Source organism: Spermophilus citellus, assembly GCF_964194105.1.
Source record: "Spermophilus citellus genome assembly, chromosome: 11".
In the NCBI taxonomy this organism is placed as follows: Eukaryota; Metazoa; Chordata; class Mammalia; order Rodentia; family Sciuridae; genus Spermophilus; species Spermophilus citellus.
This window is the reverse complement of record NC_138192.1, coordinates 125,047,813-125,065,491: the sequence shown is the minus strand read 5'-3', so window position 1 is coordinate 125,065,491 and position 17,679 is coordinate 125,047,813. Positions and strand designations below refer to the sequence as shown.

At 45.7% G+C, this 17,679-nt stretch overlaps 2 protein-coding genes across 3 annotated transcripts in view; one reads left to right on the top strand and one right to left on the bottom strand.

Annotated features, from left to right (window-relative positions):
- The window catches only part of RHBDD1 (rhomboid domain containing 1), a 177,471-nt gene extending 166,933 nt beyond the window's left edge, over positions 1-10,538 (bottom strand). Inside the window, exon 1 of the mRNA XM_081260751.1 lies at positions 10,401-10,538. The gene's annotated coding sequence lies outside the window, so the exon portion shown is untranslated. The remainder of the gene's footprint in view (positions 1-10,400) is intronic.
- Positions 6,593-17,679, top strand: part of IRS1 (insulin receptor substrate 1) — a 59,923-nt gene continuing 48,836 nt past the window's right edge. Inside the window, exons 1-2 of one of the 2 annotated variants that reach the window (XM_081260740.1) lie at positions 6,593-11,398; positions 14,001-15,932. In XM_081260740.1, the coding sequence (XP_081116866.1) occupies positions 7,649-11,377 (3,729 nt within the window). In that variant the 5' untranslated portion in view covers positions 6,593-7,648 and the 3' untranslated portion in view covers positions 11,378-11,398; positions 14,001-15,932. Of the gene's footprint in view, positions 11,399-14,000; positions 15,933-17,679 lie in introns of those variants that run through there. The other variant, XM_081260739.1, reaches the window with a different exon arrangement.

Here is a 17,679-nt window from a genome sequence, read left to right as displayed (position 1 = left end):
TTGAATGAATGGAAATTAGCACTTAAAAATGTAACTTGCTAGGAATCAGAGAAATTTGTTTGGTAAACTAAGAAATACAAAATTGTAACATTTTAGCTAGTTTTAATGAATCTAATGTTATTAATAAAATTAATAATTTAATGTTCTTTTTTAGGTTTGTCTTCTTTTTACCCATGGGACAGGGTCTTTCTGATTTTTTTTTCTTTTTGTACTGGGGATTGAACCCAGAGGTATTTTACTAGCCTTTTTTTTTGTTTGTTTTTGTTTTTTTTTATTTTGAGAAAGGCTCTAAGTTGCTTATGCCCTCACTGAGTTGCTGAGGCTGACCTGAAATGATTCTTCTGCCTCAGCCTTCTAAGTTGTTGGGATTATAGATGTGTGTCCCTGTGACTTGCTAAGGTTATCTTCTTGATAAAAGAGGACAGTCCCTTTTTCCTTTCAACTCAATCCAAACTGATGAAAAAACAAAATATAAATTCATATGAATGTATTTTAAGTGCATTTATAATGTCTCCTTCATTACTTCCCTCAAATACTTTATATATAGCAAATTAAATAACACTAGTTCAATATTATAAGAAAATAATACTGGGAAATCGTAACAAATGTCTGTTTAAAAAATGGTGATTGTTCTTAATTTGCCTTTCAATTGTTTCCAGATTTCCATTGTAAAAATGCATGAAAAAGCATAAGTGCATCAGATTTGAATGCTTAGTAGATACAGACTAGCTTAAGGAAAAAAGCAGTGGAAAAATCATTTTTGATTGATACCAAAAATAATATTATTTTAATAAGTCAGGATGCATTGAACACATCATAATTTCCTCCTTAGGAGTTTCTATGGATGGGTCCAACCAAGGACTACATTGTTTTGCTTCTGAATTCCAAAATACTCATACAGACAGGCAGTATTTTCCACCCACAAGTCATGACACCTTAGTGTGCTGGAAAACTAATCTGGTGTGTCTTGGAAAATTAAAATAAAAAGAGAAAGAGTCTGAAGCCAAGAAAGGAAAATAGTGCATTACAGGTGGGAAGGATAAGTTGTGTTCAATTGTCTATATGAGCGGGATTTTGATATTTACTGTGTTTGTACGTATATTTGTACTCTGGATCATGGTCAAAACTTTTAAAGTCATTGCAATAGGATATAAAGCTTTTCACAGACTTGAAATAATTGCTAGAGATCTATATTTTCATAATATCCTCATTCATAATCACTTGGATGATGGGAGTCAGAAAGCTTCAATTTTAGCAAGTCCCCAGGTGATTCTGAGGTGAGTGACTCTTCTGCCCACATGCAGACACCAAACCACAGTTAGCAATGTAATTACAAATTTCTCAAATTCAAATGAACTCTTATCTTCCCAAACCACACAAAACTAAAATCCCTAAGCTTCTAATCAGTTAATTTTTTAAAAATGAAAACCCTTGGAGTGATGAGCTCTATTTGAGGAACTACTTTTTAAAAACAAAGAAAAAAAGATATAATTGTTAACTTTCCAATTGAGGCAGGGTGGGAGAAAAATAAGGGGCTGTGGGTAACACAGTAATGCGTTGTTAGTACAGAAAACCAACTAGTTTGAGCTATAAAGTCTGACTAATGAAGAGGTTTAGGATATTCATCATTCCTCGAAATTCTCATTAAAAATAAACAAATGAAGTTGAAGAACTATTTTGAAGACTTTCTTGGTTAACAAGTTTTAGACTGAATGTACTGCAATTAAAAAGACAAATTTAAGATGAAGAACTGGGCAGAATTAACAAGAGGTGTTATAAAGTCTGTAAACCCTTCTGGCATATATATCTAGATAAAATGTTGGCTCTTTGAATATAAGAAATGGCTGAGGATTATTTCCCTTGATTAACTGACCAAAAAAGTGAATGGCATTATCCAAGATAATAATATGCTCCCAGTCCATAGCAAAAAAAACAAAAAACAAAAAAAAAAAAAACAAAAAAAAACTGTAAAAGAAAATGAGAAAATAATAGCTGATGAATTAAATTAAAACAAATAAGGAAAAAAACAAAAAAGCAAGTCTATTAGAATCACCAATACCTACCCCCCAACCCCAAATCGCCAATCAGTAAAATTCTGAAATGAGAAAATTAAACAGTGGCATGGCATTTTTACCTCCTCCTTTTCTTTCAACCTCATCCATCCATCGATTCTATACTTTATTTATATCAAAATACAAATGCTTTGAAACTTGTATTTCTGAAATCCTGCATTAGTTTTGAGTTTTCTTGATACCAGTGATTGAAAAGACAGAAGCTCCAAATGCAATGATCTCTCAGTTAAATGGAATTTTTACTGCTGTTGTCCCCTTCAAATGTATTGATAACACTGAAAAGTAGATGCCCTACTTGCATTTCACAGTATCATATTATGCCTTACATTTAATCATCCATTATTAGAACTTTGCTACCTAAGGGTGGTGCAGAAATAAGATTCACCTTGTGTGTGCAAACAACACATCTGTTCAGCCTGCCCTCCAACGTCTGAATCAGGACCTGCATTAAGATCCTCAGGTCTGAGGGATCCTGATCTTGCAGATTCTTAAGCCAAAGTGACTTTGCAGCTCATTTTTTAGTTCTTCTTTACAAAGTTTTTTTTCCAATCTAAATGGATGAAGGATTTTAATTATAAGAGAAAACAAAGTTATTAAGGGAAGAGGCATCTTCTAGACTTCCAGTCTGTGACTGATGATTTTTAAGTTAGAAAGGAATTGATTGTTGTGTGATTTCATTCACACTGTGTTTATTCATCTTCCAACTTAACTGTGAGCTTCCTGTGTGCAGGATCATGTCTTAGATACCTAAATCCTTGAAGCCTCTCCTGATGTCTAACACACAGTAGGTGCTTCAAAAACCTCGAATGGGCAAAAAAAAAAAAAAAAAAATCTGACCATCACTTGTCGGAGTTATAGCCACCTTTAGAGTTCAAGCTTAAGGTTCCGCTCCTCCATAAACATTTCTTTAGTTATTGCATACACATGCTCTCCATCTGCTCATTAGTTGATATTTAACACACACAAACATCTTTAGACATCAATTATCTTTATTTTGTATCATTACCCCATCAAAGATGTAAGAAACTGTTTCATTGTATATATTTCATATTACCTTGTAGAGAATGCATTCAAATACTTATTATTAAGATATTTTGAAAAATAGAACTTCAGTTAAAAAAACCCAAGTCTTGATTTTCCCTCAAGCATTGTTCTAAATTGCCAAAATTAATGAGATACCAATATTTAGGCAGCTTTTCCAGCGACTCATTTTTCTTTTAAAAACATGTTTTGATATAAAAATGCTTTGTAATTTTCAAGTGATGAGTGGCACCTTACCTCAACTCAAGCTTATATATATATAATTTTGAATCCTGATAGTGTTATACATAGACCATTTACATTTTAAAGTTAATTGTCGACATTGCTCAAAAGTGCACCTATGACATGTAAAATTTTAACTTCTTCAGTCCTAACTGTATTTATGGTATCAAAATGGCTCTGGTAATGTTTTCAATGAATCATTATGTCAGCCCTCTTTTGAAATGCACTTTACCCATTTATTATCTAAGCCGTCTCTCACTGTCCTATAGATGGCAGCATTGAGCAATGTATTTTAGTAATGGGTTGTTTTTCCTTTCCAGTGAATTTTCAGTTAGAAGTAAATTTTTCATGCAGTGTATTTCATTACAATACACCACAAGACAAATTTAGTGTAAGGTGACAGAATAATACATGTATCCACTCAACGTTACTTCACTTAGATTCCACTAAAGCACCTCTTTCTGTTCTGTATATTATATGAACCAAATATGAACTTGGATTTTCAGAGTTCTCTCAACCCAGTAATAATAATAATAATAATAATAATAATAATAATGTAGAGAACAATTGAACTTACTATACTATAATTTAATAAATATTATTCACCTTTAACATTGGTAGTAAAACATTAGCAAATTGAAAAAATGGCAAAAACCCTATTTTCAGTGATTGTTTTCCATATGAAGTTCATTGGTCTGAAGAGAAATTGTCACAGCAATTTGGTTTATTTCATGATTTCTTTGAGATATTTTAGCCACATGAATTATTATTTTTTTAATTAGTTGCATTTGGACACCTTTATTTTATTTATTTTTATGTGGTGCGAGGATCGAACCCAGCGCTTCATACGTGCTAGGTAAGCGCTCTACGCGGAGCCACAATCCCAGCCCATAAATTATGTTTTTAAAACAGAAATCCCTTACCATTGAGAGACATATTTTTTAAAACTTTTATAATAGTATTATATGATCACAATCTTAACCATCCTGTTAAGATTAACTGTAATATTTGTAAATTAAATAGGCTTTCAAGGTCTCCCTTCCTCCCATAGAAGTACATCCCCTTTATTTAGACTTGGGGTAGGGCGGTAGTAGGGCAGAGGTTATTCAGAAAATAAATGTCTATGAATTTGAGTTGTTTTCCTACAAAATGTGAAACTCGTGCCCCCTCCAGCGCTAAACATCAAACCTGTGAAAAGTCCTTTGGCCTTACCTAGACTCTTTTTTCTTGCCTAGGGTAAAAACCTCCTACACAGTTACACTTCTGCACTACTTCAGGCTTCTGTATTTCGCAGACTCCTCTTCTGCCCTCCCCGCATAAAGCACTTCCTTAAACCCAGAATTTCAATCCCTGTTATTGCCGCCTGGTTACCATTTCCAAATTATCTGCTATTTATAGCCTTTCTGTAGTGGGCACGTGTGCCCACATCACCAAGCTGTCAAAGAAGGGAGGGCTTTCAATTCAACATGTGTACTCCAATCATACTTTAACCAGCTTTAGAAGAAGCTGCATGGTGGCAAGGAACACGAAGGTGAGTGGAGAAATGAGAGACTTCTCGGCTACGGTGGGGAGAAGCCCCTCTATAGATGCTGGAACCCCCAGCTCACGTATTGCAAGCCGATGAATGGCGCCTAGGGTCCTTGTTCTTCTTCTTCTTCTTCTTCTTCTTTTTTTTTTTTTTTTTTAAACTACGCTTTGCAACCTACCTTGGTACCCTCACGGTCCTCCCCACCACCGCTGCAGTACAGGGTTTGAAAGACAGGCAGCTTCGCCAATCAGCAGGCTTCCACGGGAAATTCGCCCCGCCTCTCACCCCGCATTAGGCCAAGGCACCCTCCCCGGAGACCCAGACAGTCCTGGCCATTGAGCATGCCCAGCTAGTGGACTGCTGCGTTTCCCCGCGAGCATCCTGCAGTGCTTAAGCAAGAGGCTGAGGTGGGTTCCTGGAGCAGAAAGGGGGCGGAAACCCCAAACAAGCCAGGACTGGAGTTGGAAAACAAAATACCATTAAACCCAGCGACACGCGTCATCTCTGTAGGTCTTTAATACCAGCTGGGAAAGCAGAGACAATCTGCTTGTTTATAGGTCACCTTAAAAAAATAACCCCCCAAACCAAAAACTTTGGGGAGCTTTTGCTTGTGGTGAGACAAATACCGCAAGGTAACCATGCAAGAGGCTCTGCAACTAGACGCAGGCTGCTGACCTGTTCTAACTCATGAAGTACTCATTTTCCTGTACAGTTGAGCTGGCACTATCCTTGTTTTCTCCCGCTTATCCTTATGGTCAAGGTTAAAAATTTATAGGGTGGTTTAATGGGTGTGGAAGCTGTGTGTGAAACAAACATTTCAACCAATATTTGCACAGTAGGGTTTTGGCCTTATGAACCCTCGTAGGTCCCTAGCATCCTTTTAAAATAAAATTGACTTGGGATTATGATGAGGGGTATCTCATTTGCCCTAATCCCTACGTGTGACTCCCTGTTTTCTAGAACGGCAGGGGAAGAGGGAGAAATTGTGATATTTACATGTTCTCCCTAATTGAACAGCAGCTAAAGCCACAGTGCCAGACGTGAGGCGCTTGCCGGGAAATTCCTGTTCTCTGGAGTGACCTTAACCCTCCAATCACTGCCCTTGGGCATTCCTCTTCCTACAAGGTACCTGGAGGCAGCAAATCTGGGGACTCCAAGGTGGAAGGCTAGCCCTGAAGTCCCTTAGATAACCTTACAAAAAGCTAGATCTGCTTACCACGGCCTATTCCCCTGAAGCCGAAATACACCTTTTTATTTCCGGGGAGGAAAAACCTTGACTAGAAACCTCTACCCGAGGGGTCCCTCTTACCTGTTAGGTAAGATCTAGCCCAGCTCCCTGGCCCCCCTCCTCTCCGGCCCTCCCACGCCGGGCTCCGCAGCCGCAGTGCCCCCCCCCCGTCACCCCCCACCCTCACTCCTGCGTCTTCCCGAGCTCGCCCCCTCCCGTTTTCCCAGACTCCCCTCGTGTTTTCGGGTAGCCACCCAAACACCCCCGCGAGCGCCGGCCGAGGGGATTCCTGCGGGCCGGGGGCGCCCTAGGTGGTGCGAGGGCAGCTAGGTGCTGCGCCCCAGCGGACGGCCGCGGAGGGGCGCTGCCCGAGCGCAGCGCAGAGGCCCGGCGCGGCGCCGCTGCGGCACGGCCGGGGGGGGCGGAGAGGGGCGGGCGCGAGGCGGGCTCGGCCCGGAATGTGTAGAGACCCGGGCGGGAGCCTCCCGGCGGCTGCCCGGCTGCCGAGCGCGGAGACTCCGTCACGTGTTTTTCTCCTCCGAGTGAGACGGCGGCGCGGTCGGAGGGGGCCGGCGCGCAGAGCCAGACGCCGCCGCTTGTTTTGGTTGGGGCTCTCGGCAACTCTCCGAGGAGGAGGAGGAGGAGGAGGGAGGGAGAAGTAACTGCAGCGGCAGTGCCTCCCGGGGAACAGGCGTCTTCCCCGAATCCTTCCCAAACCTCCCCCTCTTCCTCCCTCCCTAGTCCCCTCCCCTCCTCCCTGGCCGACTGGAGCGAGGGGCAGGGATGAGCTTGTCCCTCTGGACCGTCTCCGGCTCCCGCGTCTGCCCAGTAGCGTTTCGCGTGGAAAAGCCACTTTCCCCGCCCGCCGAGATGGGCTCGAATGAGGGCTGTGGAGGACGCGTCCGCGGGCGGCGGCGGCAGCAGCAGCAACAGCCGCAGCGCCGCGGTCTCTGCGATTGAGCTGGTATTTGGGCGGCTGGTGGCGGCGGGGACGGTTGGGGGGGTGGGAGGAGGCAAAGGAGGAGGCGAAGGAGGAGGAGGGAGAACCCCGTGCAACGTTGGGACTTGGCAGCCCGCCTCCCCCTGCCCAAGGATATTTAATTTGCCTGGTGAATCGCTACTTCCAGAGAGGAACTCAGGAGGGAAGGCGTGCGCGCCTGCAGGGGCACCATAGGGACCCGCTGGCCGCCGCTGCCTTCCAGCGCGGGACTTAAGCTGAGGCGGCTAGAGATTCATCTTAGCTCCTTCCTGGCTGCAGTGGTTGAGGGGACACTTGGCTTTCAGGAAGATCGTGGCCGCATTCACCCCGGACGCACTGCCTCCCCTCTGGGCATAAAACGCCCATAAACTCCAGTCGGCTCTCTTCCTTGGCGCAGCCACTGCGTCCTTCTTTGCTACCCCTTCCCACTGCAGGGGACGGCGTGGATTTAGGAGTCGGTGTTTCTTCAGCCTTCAGCCTTGTTTGCATGTGCGGGGCCGCGGTGAGGAGCCTCCGCCCCCCAACTAGTTGTTTTTCGGCGCCTCCTTTTGCTCAGCGGCTGTGGCGGTGGCGGCAGCATGGCGAGTCCTCCAGATACCGAAGGTTTCTCGGACGTGCGCAAGGTGGGCTACCTGCGCAAGCCCAAGAGCATGCACAAGCGCTTCTTCGTGCTGCGGGCGGCCAGCGAGGCCGGGGGCCCTGCGCGCTTGGAGTACTACGAGAACGAGAAGAAGTGGAGGCACAAGTCGAGCGCCCCCAAACGCTCGATCCCCCTCGAGAGCTGCTTCAACATCAACAAACGTGCTGACTCCAAGAACAAGCACCTGGTGGCTCTCTATACCCGGGACGAGCACTTTGCCATTGCTGCGGACAGTGAGGCTGAGCAAGACAGCTGGTACCAGGCTCTCCTGCAGCTGCACAACCGTGCCAAAAGCCACCACCACGAAGGGGCCTCAGCCACTGGAGCTGGAGGCAGTGGTAGCTGCAGTGGCAGCTTGGGCCTCGGCGAGGCTGGAGAGGACTTGAGCTATGGAGATGGGCCCCCAGGACCTGCGTTTAAGGAGGTCTGGCAGGTGATCTTGAAGCCCAAGGGCCTGGGTCAGACAAAGAACTTGATTGGCATCTACCGCCTCTGCCTGACCAGCAAGACCATTAGCTTTGTGAAGCTGAACTCAGAGGCAGCGGCTGTGGTGCTACAGCTAATGAACATCAGACGCTGCGGCCACTCTGAAAACTTCTTTTTCATTGAGGTGGGCCGTTCTGCTGTGACAGGGCCTGGGGAATTCTGGATGCAGGTAGATGACTCCGTGGTGGCCCAGAACATGCATGAGACTATCTTGGAGGCCATGCGGGCCATGAGTGATGAGTTTCGCCCTCGAAGCAAGAGCCAGTCCTCATCCAACTGCTCCAACCCCATCAGTGTCCCCTTGCGCAGGCACCATCTCAACAACCCCCCGCCCAGCCAGGTGGGGTTGACCCGCAGATCACGCACTGAGAGCATCACTGCCACCTCCCCTGCCAGTATGGTAGGTGGGAAGCCAGGATCCTTCCGTGTGCGCGCCTCCAGCGATGGTGAAGGCACCATGTCCCGCCCAGCCTCTGTGGATGGCAGCCCTGTGAGTCCCAGCACCAACAGAACCCACGCCCACCGGCATCGGGGCAGCTCCCGGCTGCACCCGCCTCTCAATCACAGTCGCTCCATCCCCATGCCTTCTTCTCGCTGCTCGCCTTCGGCAACCAGCCCAGTTAGTCTATCGTCCAGCAGCACCAGTGGCCATGGTTCCACTTCGGACTGTCTGTTTCCAAGGCGGTCTAGTGCTTCCGTGTCTGGTTCCCCCAGTGATGGCGGTTTCATCTCTTCAGATGAGTATGGCTCTAGCCCCTGCGACTTCCGAAGTTCCTTCCGCAGTGTCACTCCAGATTCCTTGGGCCACACCCCACCAGCCCGAGGCGAGGAGGAGCTGAGCAATTATATATGCATGGGTGGAAAGGGGGCCTCCACTCTAACAGCTCCCAATGGTCATTACATTTTGTCCCGAGGTGGTAATGGCCACCGGTACATCCCAGGAGCTGGCTTGGGCACCAGCCCAGCGTTGTTGACTGGGGATGAAACTGCCAGTGCTGCTGATCTGGATAATAGGTTCCGGAAGAGAACCCACTCTGCAGGGACATCCCCTACCATTTCCCACCAGAAGACCCCATCCCAGTCCTCAGTGGCTTCCATTGAGGAGTATACAGAGATGATGCCTGCCTATCCACCAGGAGGTGGCAGTGGAGGCCGACTGCCTGGCTACAGGCACTCTGCCTTCGTGCCCACCCATTCCTACCCTGAGGAGGGTCTAGAGATGCATGCCTTGGAGCACCGCAGCAGCCACCATCGCCCAGATAGTTCCACCCTCCACACTGATGATGGATACATGCCCATGTCCCCAGGAGTGGCCCCAGTGCCCAATAGCCGGAAGGGCAGTGGGGATTATATGCCCATGAGCCCCAAGAGCGTGTCTGCCCCGCAGCAGATCATCAACCCCATCAGACGTCATCCCCAGAGAGTGGACCCCAATGGCTACATGATGATGTCCCCCAGTGGCAGCTGCTCCCCTGACATTGGAGGTGGGTCCAGCAGCAGCAGCAGCATCAGTGCCGCCCCTTCTGGCAATAGCTATGGGAAGCTATGGACAAATGGGGTCAGTGGGCACCACTCTCATGCCCTGTCTCACCCCAAGCCCCCTGTGGAGAGTGGGGGTGGCAAGCTCTTGCCTTGTACAGGTGACTACATGAACATGTCACCAGTGGGGGACTCCAACACCAGCAGCCCCTCTGACTGCTACTATGGCCCTGAGGATCCCCAGCACAAGCCAGTCCTTTCCTACTATTCATTGCCAAGGTCTTTTAAGCACACCCAGCGCCCTGGGGAGCCAGAGGAGGGTGCCCGGCACCAGCATCTCCGCCTCTCCTCTAGCTCTGGTCGCCTTCTCTACACTGCAACTGCAGAAGATTCTTCTTCCTCCACCAGCAGCGACAGCCTGGGTGGGGGTTACTGTGGGGCTAGGCCAGAGCCTGGCCTCCCACATCCCCACCATCATGTCTTGCAGCCCCATTTGCCTCGAAAAGTGGACACAGCTGCTCAGACCAACAGCCGCCTGGCTCGGCCCACAAGGCTATCTTTGGGGGATCCCAAGGCCAGCACCTTGCCTCGGGCTCGAGAACAGCAACAGCAGCAGCCCCTACTGCACCCTCCGGAGCCCAAAAGCCCAGGGGAATATGTGAATATTGAATTTGGGAATGACCAGCCTGGCTACTTATCTGGCCCTATGACTTCCCGCAGCTCACCTTCTGTTCGGTGTCCATCCCAGCTCCAGCCAGCTCCCAGAGAGGACGAGACTGGCACTGAGGAGTACATGAACATGGACTTGGGGCCAGGCCGGAGGGCAACCTGGCAGGAGAGCAGTGGGGGGGAGATGGGCAGAGTGGGCCCTGCACCTCCAGGGACTACTAGCATTTGCAGGCCTACCCGGGCAGTGCCCAGCAGCCGGGGTGACTACATGACCATGCAGATGGGTTGTCCCCGTCAGAGCTACGTGGACACCTCACCAGTTGCCCCTGTCAGCTACGCTGACATGCGGACAGGCATTGCTGCAGAGGAGGTGAAACTGCCCAGGGCCTCAGCGGCTGCTCCTCCTTCAGCCTCCACAGCCTCTTCTTCCCCTGCTGCACCTCAAGGAGCAACTGAGCTTCCTGCCCACTCTTCCCTTTTGGGGGGCCCACAGGGACCTGGGGGCATTAGCGCCTTCACCCGGGTAAACCTCAGTCCCAACCGCAACCAGAGTGCCAAAGTGATCCGTGCAGATCCACAAGGGTGCCGGAGGAGGCATAGCTCAGAGACCTTCTCCTCAACACCTACTGCTTCCCGGGGGGCCAACACGGTGCCCTTTGGAGGAGGGGCTGCAGTAGGGGCCAGTGGCGGTGGTGGCAGCAACAGCAGTGAGGATGTCAAACGCCACAGCTCTGCTTCCTTTGAGAATGTCTGGCTGAGACCTGGGGAGCTCGGCGGAGCCCCCAAGGAGGTGGCCCAAGGGTGTGGAGCTGCTGGGGGTTTGGAGAATGGTCTTAACTACATAGACCTGGATTTGGTCAAGGACTTCAAACAGCGCCCTCAGGAGCGCCCCCCTCAACCACAGCCTCCCCCACCTCCACCCCCTCATCAGCCCCTGGGCAGTAGTGAGAGCAGCTCCACCAGCCGCTCCAGCGAGGATTTAAGCACCTATGCCAGCATCAGTTTCCAGAAGCAGCCAGAGGACCGCCAGTAGCTCAACTGGACGTCACAGCAGGTGCGTTTCATGGTGTCAGATTCAGAAGACAAAACTGCTTTTAATCTTGTGCTAGATTTCTGTTCTTTGCCTCTGCTCCTTGTGCTCCTTCCCGCTACTCCCATAGGGAGAATGCTCTTAACTGAGAGTTGGTGGGTGGGTCAGGACATATGGATGCTCACCTCACAATGACTGTTGGCAGATAATCAACTGTGTGAGCAGCCACAGGAGGGCTTTTTCATTTGAGAATTCCCAAGTGAAATAACATACTGTAGTATTTTAAAAACTCATATGCTATAATACCAGTTCTGAGGTTTGTGAAGTTCATATATGAGAAACTTTATCTTTCTATTGAAGCTTTCTTTTGACCGTTTATTAAGGTCAGCCCTCATTGGGACAATTCTACAAAAATACTTGTTCACACAGAAGCTCAGCTCTTCACTAAAGATAGTTCTTAGAGCTCTGAAGGGTGATCTTACTGAGTTGCTGTGTGCACTTTTGTTCTGTGATTTCACAATACCAACGCAACATAAACAGCAACAGGAAGCATCAATTTTTATTCATGTTGTCCTAAAAAGACTCGGGAGTAAAAGCACTTTAGTCATACATATTCAGAGAGAAGTACTTATCTGCCTATGATCTCTTGAGAAGGTGATTATGGGTGACATTTTCTTTTTGTTCCTGTACCAGGAGTCGTGAAATATTTTTCACACAACCACCCATCTCACAGGCATGACCGCTTTTATACAGGATATGCAATAAACTGCATGCGCCTGGGACCCATTACGAGTTAAGAGTTATGGAAGTTCATCCCTGCATGTCTGCCTAGCAGTTGTCTCTTCTTGCGCGGAACCTTCACATTTATCACTTGGGGGCTACTGTACATCCTCTGTAAAATTACTTAACATTTTTATGGTGAAATGAAGATACATTAGGTCTGGGAAAAGGAAGTTATTTTATTTTGGTTTGCACTGAATGTAAGGGCTAAACTGCGTACTCTTTGCTCTTAGAATATTTGTTTTTTCAGTTCAAGAGTAGACGCCTCAGAAATGTTGAAAGTTGGCTTTAAGTCTTCTGTGGCTAAAGCTGTATTGAAAATGAAAAACATTCGTAATAGGAAATTAGCCTGCCCTTCATTCTGTGAATCTATTTTCTGGTGGTCATAATTGTGGGTAGAAGAGAGGAGTATAGTTTGCAAATAATGTGATGAGTTGGCAAAGCAGAAGTTTCAGCATTTGGAAACACTTTATAATGACAAAATGATTATCTTGTGAATTTTATAAATGCTTACAGAATGAGCTTTTAAAAGCATTTATTCTTCTTAATAGGTATCTGTTCACAAAAGTTAATTTGTGCTTTGGGGTTCCTATCACTAGTATTTGTGAATTATGTGGTCCCCTTCTTCATTCTGTGTCCCAACACCTAACCCATATCATTCTCTGTTTTATAGAAGATACAGGTATTTGAATGTTCAAACTAAGAATTTAGGTGTTATATTATGAAAAGCATTTATTTGATCAGTACTTATTTCAGCACTTTTTTCATCATTCACTAAAGAGAGATTTAGTTGCCAGTGTAAAAATTTTGATTATTTCAAATGATGTTTTTGGGTACCAGAATCCCTATAACACTTTAACCATTCCTATTGTAAAGTGCCTCATTTATATAATGAGAACTTACCCAGAACCTAAATTTTGATTTTAAAGCAGATGAAAGAAAAGACTAAGGAACAGTGTTTTTCTCACCCATTTTCTTAATTTGTACAGGTTTCTTTTATAGAGTAGAATAAATAATGTTTGTCCTGAACAAACAAACCATATAGAATTTTCATTTTTAAAAAGCTTTTTAAAATAAAATCCTCTTTATGTGGCAGATACACTAAAAAACAAAACCAAAAATAAATAACAAAACAACCTCCCAGTCTTCTATTTTTGACTTTCTTAGGGAAAATATAATATTCTAGAATAATCATATATTTTGTTTTGGTTTGCACTGAATGTAGGGGCTAAACTGTGGACCCTGCTTTAATTGCACCATGCCAGAAAAATTCTACAGTCTATGTTTTTAAGATACAAACGTGTTTTTTAAGTGGGGCACCAAATACTACCAGCTACATCCACATCCTCCATCCTGTTTGCTCGCCTTTGCCCTGTTGAGTTTAAAGATGTTATTGATAGTTAATTGTCATCTGAACCGAGCAGACCTATCAAAGGCAAACAGCTTCTGATCAGAATGCCCATGTTAGTTTGAGAAAACTGTTTTTCTAACTTCCTCCGCAATTGCTCTATTTGCCTTTTTCCCATTTTTCAGGTAAAAGTGCAGCATGATGAAGAGAATGGGGTTGAGATGAGGGCGGGCACTTTCTCCTGGCAACCTCTTGTAAACATCTCAGTTTGTCTCCTATTTCTCAGTGTCCATTAAAGGAGAACTTCTGTGTAGCCTTTAGCTCAGGTGCTCAGGACTTGTATCCAACAACCTTTTCTTGCTTCTCTGTCATCTGTCTCTACCCCCAACTTAATTCTGACCTTCTAGGTGGTTTCCAGCACTACTCCCCTCCCATTTCCTTTGTTTCCCACCTCTTATTTCTTATTGCTGACATTGCCCTTGTTTTTCTCCTTTTCAGAATTTCCTGTACAGTACCAGTGGCCTGCTCTCTGCAGGGGGTAAATTGAGATCTCAAGGAGGGCAAACAGGACTTCTCAGCCTTAGGATAGCATCAGCTCTGCAACTTTCAAACAGAATTTACCTCAGATTTGTCTTTTGGTTTTAAAACTGCAACTGGCCAGATAAAGCAGGCTTTCTCAAGACCTGGGCCAGACCTCTGAGGTTCAGTTTTTGCTTTTCCTCATCCTTTTAAGCTCCTTCCCCCTTAAAAAAAATGAATTTCGCCATTTCTCTTCCTTTCACTATTTTTCCTTTCCCTGACTTCAAGGATTCCGGACCTCCATGACTACCTCCTCAGGTCTCCTCTCTCTCCCCTCTTCTCTTTGCTGTGTGGCCTTCAGAGGCAGAGCAAACCCTCTCAGTACTGGCACTTTCCTTTTTCTTGGGTCACCTCTGCTTCCTGCATTCCTCCCTTTTTTATTTGGCATTTGGCCTCCAGTTTTGCCAGGGTGGGGGAAGATGCGGCGAGGCGACCCTCCAGCCTTCCGCCTCTGCCTGTCTCTGGGTCTGGGGGCTGCAGGGCCCCTTCCTAGGCAGCTTGGTAGGCGGTGGCAGGCTCACCCCCGCCCCTCCCGTGCCAGAGCAGCGGCTGGCCCTGGGCGGGCGGGGTGGCCGGGTGCTGATTGGCCTCCACCGTAGCCAATCCGCGCGAGAGATGGTTGAGCTGTGGGCGGGAGGGGGCGTGGCCTGTGCGAGGGGCAGAGCGGAGGGGCCAGCGGGGGCTTTGGTCTGTGACAGCCAGGGACGAGTCCTCCCTGAGCCCTGTCACCCCTCTCCCTCCATCCCTTCCTCTAGCGCTGGCAGTGCTCAGCCAAATATTCACCCAACCCCCTCCCAACTTCCCCCCACCACCACCACCACAGAGGATGTTATGCGCTCAGCCTTATTTGTTCATCTAGAGCAGAATCCTAAGAATGAAAAAGTCCAAGCAGCCTGCTGACAGAGGCCGGAAACACACACTTCCTCTTATTTTTAATTGAGAAAAATTCAGGCCGTGACCATGTGACATGCCCCATTTTGTTTCCCTCCTCTCTTTACTATGGTTTACTACAACACCCGTTCCTTTATCTTCCTGCCTTGAAATCTGCAAGCAGGAGTGCGCTACAGCACGTGGTTGAGGAATCTGGGGTTGGCTCTGGAGGCTCAAAGTTATATCTTTTTTACTAAATGGAGCTGGAAGGAAATAGGAGCTCGGTGGCTGGTACAGTTTGGGGAATTTTCAGAGAAGAATTCCTTTGGCCTGAAAGCACCCCAGCTTTCATAGACCCTTTATTGAGCACCTGCAGTTGCAAGGCACCTGAGATACACCAGACCAAGAAAACCCCATCCTCCTAGGCTGTGAGTGTACTGGGAGCGAAATAAAAACCTAGATTCCAGCTTGATCATGAGAATCTTGAGATTCATTGAAAGGGCTCAGTAGGCGGTTCCTTACCAAGGTTTGAAGGAAATGCTGCCTGTTTTTAAACAGATTACTTTTTGGTCTGTGGTACCCAGCAGGGCAAATGGGTGAACTGATCCTGAAAGCTTGCTAGATATGTTTTGCACCCTCTCAGAACAAAATTTTGTAAGTGTATTGTTTTATAAGATGCAAAATATGTTCAGATTTACCTGTCCTAAATAAAGAAAATAAGATAGAGACAGGCTAGGGAAGTATTTCCCCCTTCCCCCTCCCTCCCTCTCAAACATTTCTCATCAGCCAGCATCCCTTTTCCTGAGTCATAAGCCCCAAAGGCAGTGTTTTTGCTGAGGTGCCAATTGAAACAGCAAGGTGAAAATGTACCTAAGAAGGACTGCCCCCTTGTGAGTGACCCAATATGACTTTGGAACAGGGGTGTGTGTGTGTTTGTGTGTGTGTGTGTGTGTGTGTGTGTGTGAGAGAAAGAGAGAGAGAGAGAGAGAGAGAGGGAAAGAAAGAAAGAAAGGGAGTGTTTTCTCTCTCGTTCCAGATACTTTAGTTATCTAACAATCTTATTAGTTTTGGCCATTGTTTAGGTAGCTTTTTACATTAAAAAAAAATCCATAAAAATTCCATATGTTGTGATCATTTATCTTGATGCTTCCTAAATAAATACTATTTCCAATATTGCTTATAGGAAGGCACTTGGGATCCAAAAGGGAATGCCTTTTATTTTTATTTTTTTATCAAAATTCCTGGAAAATAGCTTTGCATTATCTTGAATGATGCAATGGAAAAAGCAGTTCCTGAGAGCCAGAGATCTTGGGTTCTAACACAGTCTGCGCCTTTTGCTAGCCCGGTGACCTTGAGCAAGGCCTTTAATTTCCCTGAACTGATTTCCTCATCAGTAACTTGAGAAATTTGTTCTCAGTTATTTTAACCTCCTTTGCAGCTCTAAACATAGGAATGTTTTGAAAAAAGTGATATTCTTTAATGGGCCAGTTGTAATGAGGATTCTTTCTGAAGAGGCTGTTTATGGGGTTATAATAAAATATATTGGAATATACTGTTCTAGTCCTTGCATCAGACACGATGGGCACACAGGAACATGGAAGGAAAATATTCTTTGACTGATTTTAACCTTTCTTGTTTGAGGGCTTATTTTTCAGGTTTTTATAGAACTGAAGTCAAACCCACCTAATTGTATCATTCTAAATTTTTAGAACCCTTTCTAGACTGGATTAGGTTTCCCCCACCCTTTAAAAATACACCAGTGTGAGAGAATGCTAGTCCCTACCTAGTTTCTGCTTTCTCAGTTCAACTGTCTGAAGCCTCTCGCCCCACAGTATCAGTCAAGCTTTAGTCAGTGCATGTCTGTGACGTTATTTTAGATGTTCATTCTGTTGGGAATCACCCTTCTTCTGGGTAGCTTGTTTATGGATAGTGCTTCTCATTTTGTACCATCAGAATTCTCCAGTGATATATCCACTTAAGTGAATGGAAAGGAAATCTGAGAAGCCAGTTGGGGACTAGGGGAAGTCTTCCATAATTTTTTGTGTAGTTTGAGTTTCCTCTGTTAGGTGTGTGAAACAGCTCAATGCTTCTCTTGCAGACAAAATTAGTGTTGTCTAGTTTTCTTGTGTGCTCTAGGATTTTTGATTAGCTAATTGAGCTATGTGTACTCTACTTGACTGCCCCAGTGTTTTCTTGGCCTTTGAGTTGCCAGTATATTCAGAAGATCCCACCCTCTTTCCTCCTTCTGGGGCTCCATAAATCATCAGAATAGTCTGCAGACTTTTTCATTCAGAACTCCATTCACTTAGTCTTTTCCCATCCTCCTCCTATAGTGGGATTTCTTAGCTGAATAGTGTATAAATGGCTTCTTTTATTTTGATGGGTTGGTAATTTCATATAATGGAACACTTCACAATTTTAAGGTTTTTGTTTTGTTTTGTTTTCATGAAAGCTGTGTGCTCTATTATTTCCTCATTTTAGAGAGTTACTGGAAATCGTAATCAAGGAAAATAGCTTGCGAATTTGGTTTGAAGTCAATTTCATACTAAAGATTCTGTGACTTTTTCATACTAATACCTTTTGTTTTTGTCTTTAAAAGTGATGTCCTTTTATATTTATAATTATGTACTTGGTTTATTATTTCCTTATGAGTCTGTAGCTATGTGGCAGATTTTAAAAACTCTTTTCAAAATGTTATTATTGAAACATGTTGAGAAGTTATAATCAT